The 4,172-nt window shown below is 43.9% G+C and overlaps 1 protein-coding gene across 1 annotated transcript; it reads left to right on the top strand.

Moving 5' to 3' along the window:
• Nucleotides 1–2,766: 2,766 nt before the first annotated feature.
• On the top strand, nucleotides 2,767–3,972 carry LOC123117756 (uncharacterized). Its single transcript, XM_044538442.1, has one exon. The coding sequence runs from the start codon at nucleotides 2,834–2,836 to the stop codon at nucleotides 3,779–3,781; it is 948 nt and encodes a 315-aa protein (XP_044394377.1). The 5' UTR covers nucleotides 2,767–2,833; the 3' UTR covers nucleotides 3,782–3,972.
• The last annotated feature ends 200 nt before the right edge of the window (nucleotides 3,973–4,172 follow it).

Here is a 4,172-nt window from a genome sequence, read left to right as displayed (position 1 = left end):
AGGGCGGAAGTGATGAGATTGGTAGAAAACTGATACCATGTAGAAGACTATAGGATGCAACTCAATTGTATTCATCGGAGTTTGTTACAATATATACAGGTGGTGTCTTGCGTGACAAGCCAATTAACCCCTACAATATCTCTAGAAATCAACTATACAAGGCTAGAGATAATAGGAGAATCAGTCGGTAATAAATACAGATATATCAGGTTTCAACACATTGGAACAGGGCTGTAGACTCGCATCCAACGATTGATTTATAACGTAAGGGTGATGCTTCTGTCTAATAATATATGTGCGTCAACTCTTTCTCCCGATGTAAACATGTTCTCCAAGTTAGACATAAGTTTTCTTCATACTTGAAGCAAGTTCTATATCTTCGTGTCATAGGAGCCGTAGTTTTCAGATCATCAACACACCTGACACAAGTAACATTAACTTGCAAAAAGCAAGAAAACCTAACAGCTTTTGCAAGTTTGACAAATTTTCTCGTAGAAAAAAAAAGAATCTAGACATTTGTATTCTTACTTTAAGTGAAACAACTTAATTTCACAATGTTACTAGGGATGAGAGACATCTTATTTGTGACCTCTGTCGGACTTGTATATAGAAGATGGCACATAGTGGCATGAGGTGCAGGTTTTGTATATTTTTCCGCCTGTCACCAAAGTACAAAGAGTCGGCTCGGAGTCCCTGTTGTGTGTGACACAAACTCCATATTTTCTCTATTATATTAGTCAGGGATAAAGGAGTTTTGTACATAGCTCCTATTATCATTGGACACAAATAGTGCTACGCTACACACAATCCCTAAACAAAGCCAACGCTGGTTCATGGAAATTTGCGTTGCCTCTTTAGTTAAAAAAAATACATTGTACTAAAAAGGAATTAACATTGTGAAAGATGTGAAGACACACTCGCAACCAGAAGGATATTTCCGTGAGTCACCTTCAGTACACTTTACAAAATATTTTTCACGTTTATGTTTTTGCGCAACATATCTTTTCATGGCAGCGTGGATGATTTCGAAGAGTTTGTTGATGTTATAATGTCTCGCAGTGGGTGGTGGGAGGAGGCGGATGGGTTCTTGAGCCATTGCATTAGGGAAGTTGATTTTTCTTCTCTCTCGTTGCAACGCACATGCATTTGTGCCAGTAATTACTCAAGTATTTAATTTACGCTTAATAATAGAATGAGTGCCTCAGTAGGCATTGCTAGCTTAATAACCAGCGGCAGATCCACGTTTTTAGGCCAAGGTTGGCCAATAACTATCTTTTCGTACGGTTTTAGGGTTAAACATGTAAAAAAAAAGTTTTGTTTTTTTCTATAATATACTCCCTCCGTCCCGTAATGTAAGATATTTTTTGACACTAGTGTAGTGCAAAAAAAGTCTTATATTATGAGACGGAGGGAGTCACTAGTGCTAAAAAACGTCTTATATTATGGGACGGAGGGAGTATATAGAAGGTGAGATATCAGGGTGGGCTGCGACACATTTGTCCAACGTTCTTGAGAAACCCTTTTACTAGACGTGTTTTGGGGTGGCAAATGATATATATCGCTTGGACCGAGCATTAGCTAGAGCTCGCCTGTAGAACACCTAAGAAGGACCATGGCCCGATATGCACATGTGATGTGCTGGTTACTTTTAGGTTCCTTGAACACATGGCTCTCTTCTTTGTTTTTCTTCCTGGTTTTTGTTCATGATATTATTTTTTTTCTTGATGTCAACTGGTTTCTTGTGGGGGGGTTTCTGCATTCCATTTTTTTCTTGATATATTTGTATTATCTTTGCCTCTTTGTTTATTCCCCCTCTTTGTTGTTGTTGTTGTTGTTGTTGTTATTCTTTTTCCACATTTTTCTCTTTCTTTATTCTCTGTGATTTTCTTCTTACTTATTTTACTTATTCCATTAGAACATAACATGACACATGACTTTTTTAAACACACAATGTACACATTTTCTTTATTTTTTTTGCGGGAAACAATGTACACATTTTCAATAAACGATGTATATTTTTTAACACAATGAACTTTATTTTGTATATGATGAGGATTTTCTCAAATATAGGATAACAAATTTCAAGTGTATTTTATGTTTTACGTCATAAATGATTATTTTCCAAAATTATGTGAATATATTTTTAAATGTGAGAATACTTTAATAACTACAGGGACATATTCTGAAATATATATAAATCTTTGTAAATACATGAAATTTCTTTTTGAATACAAGATTTTTTTATGAACTAAATGAATTTTTTTAAATAGGTAAATCCTATTTGAAAGTACAAGAACATTTTATTTAGAATATTCAAACAATTTTCAGATGTATTAGAGATTTTGAAACGAGTAAGCACTTTTTTAATACGAACTATTTCTGTCGGATATCGCAGAGACCGTCGTACGGCGCCGTAGCACACTGTCCGCGGCCTTCAGTGCTGCTGCGATGGAGCATCATCGGGTGGCGTGGTGCAGCAATGGAGCAACGTCGGGGTCGTCGGTGCTGCGATGGAGTATTACCGAGCGGCAAGGCGCAGCGACGCGAGCTGCAATGGACCAACGACGGTGCAGCGACGAAGCATCATGGGGCGTGCTGCACTAATCCATTTTATGTACGGATTGCTGTACTAATCCATTTTATGTACGGATTGCTTAGGACACGTACGTATGACCGGTCAAGGAAACTGAATCCCGGGCGGGCTCGCTGTCGATCCATCTATATAAGCTAGGTACGTACCCAGGCAAGGCAAGCAGCTAGCGAGTTCAGGGTTACACGTACATACCTAGCTACTTGATCCATCTCGTACTGTACGTGCGTAGCTAGCTCTGCGATGGCCGCCGGCAAGCTCCTTCCTCCCGCCGGCTACGCCTTCGACCCAGCCGAGCACGAGCTGATCACCAAGTTCCTCCGCCCACGGATCGCCGCCGGACCGGAGGTCTTCTTCGCCAGCCGCCTCATCCACGAGGCCGACGCCTACTCCGCCGCCCCCGGCGACCTCGTCGAGATGTATCAACATGCGAAAGGAACGGACAAGGGCGATGGGAAAGGGGGCGTGTGGTACTTCTTCACCCCGGCCAGTCGTCACAAGACCAAATGCGGCCGCGGCCGCGGGAGGCGGAAGCGCGCCGTGGCCGCCGCCGGCGAGGGTTACTGTTGGCACTCGGAGAAGGGCGGGATCCCCGTGCTAGACAACCAAGGTAAACTCGTAGGCCATAGACGAAACCTCAGCTACGTCAAGAAGTTGCCGGGAGAGAAAGAAAAGATCAGGATCGGATGGTGCATGGCCGAGTACAGCCTCCACGCCGACGACAAGCAAGACGACCTGGTGCTCTGCAAGGTCTGCGTGTCTCGTCACAGGAGCGAGACCACATACGACGAGGTAATCAATGCTCCCGGTTCCAGGAAAAGGAAGGCCGCCGACGTCCAGCACCGTCCCCAAACCCCACGCCGCCAGGAACCGCCGATCGTCCAACAACCCGGGATGCTTCACGAGTATGGGCGCTGGTTCATGTCCGACGAAGGCGAGACGATGTTGCCGCCCGGAGCAGTGGACGACGGCAGCGTGGATCCAGGCGGGTTCTTCACCGACGACATGCTTCAAGATTTTCCCGAGCTCCACGACGCTGTGGTGGCGCATGGGTTCTTCCCCGGCAACCTCGACGGCAAAGTCCAAGAAGGCACTGGCGCTGCAGAGGATGAAGACGACGCCTTCCGGTGCACGTTGGATGAGCTGCTGCGCTTCTGCGACGACACGGCTGTGGCATGCCCTACCATGTGATGGCCGAAGAATGTACCATGGAAGACCGCGACATCTGCAGCCAGGAGATGTTTCAGGATATAGAAGCTAGTGTAGCTCAATGGTCTACTTGCTAGTCTAGCTTTCATGTATGTGGTGATTAAGAAGCAAGATGTTTCTAATTGTACTGTGATGAACAAGGCAGCAATTCATGTGCAGATTAATTGATTTTATTATTTTTATGTTGATTTTCGATCTTTTTGAAGCTTGAAGAAATCTTTACTAGTAGTTAATAGAGCATGCATGGACGATGAGATCAGCCCTCTTTGATGCAGGGCAATGGATTCGATGATGAAAAATAAAGCCTGGATGATCTATCATGTATGATGCACGCGTAGTGCTAGGCCTTTCCATTTCGCTAGTTAACTCAATG

This window comes from Triticum aestivum, chromosome 5B (genome assembly GCF_018294505.1).
Source record: "Triticum aestivum cultivar Chinese Spring chromosome 5B, IWGSC CS RefSeq v2.1, whole genome shotgun sequence".
NCBI lineage: Eukaryota > Viridiplantae > Streptophyta > Magnoliopsida > Poales > Poaceae > Triticum > Triticum aestivum.
Note: the sequence above shows the minus strand (reverse complement) of the source record. Positions and strands in the feature narration are given on the sequence as shown.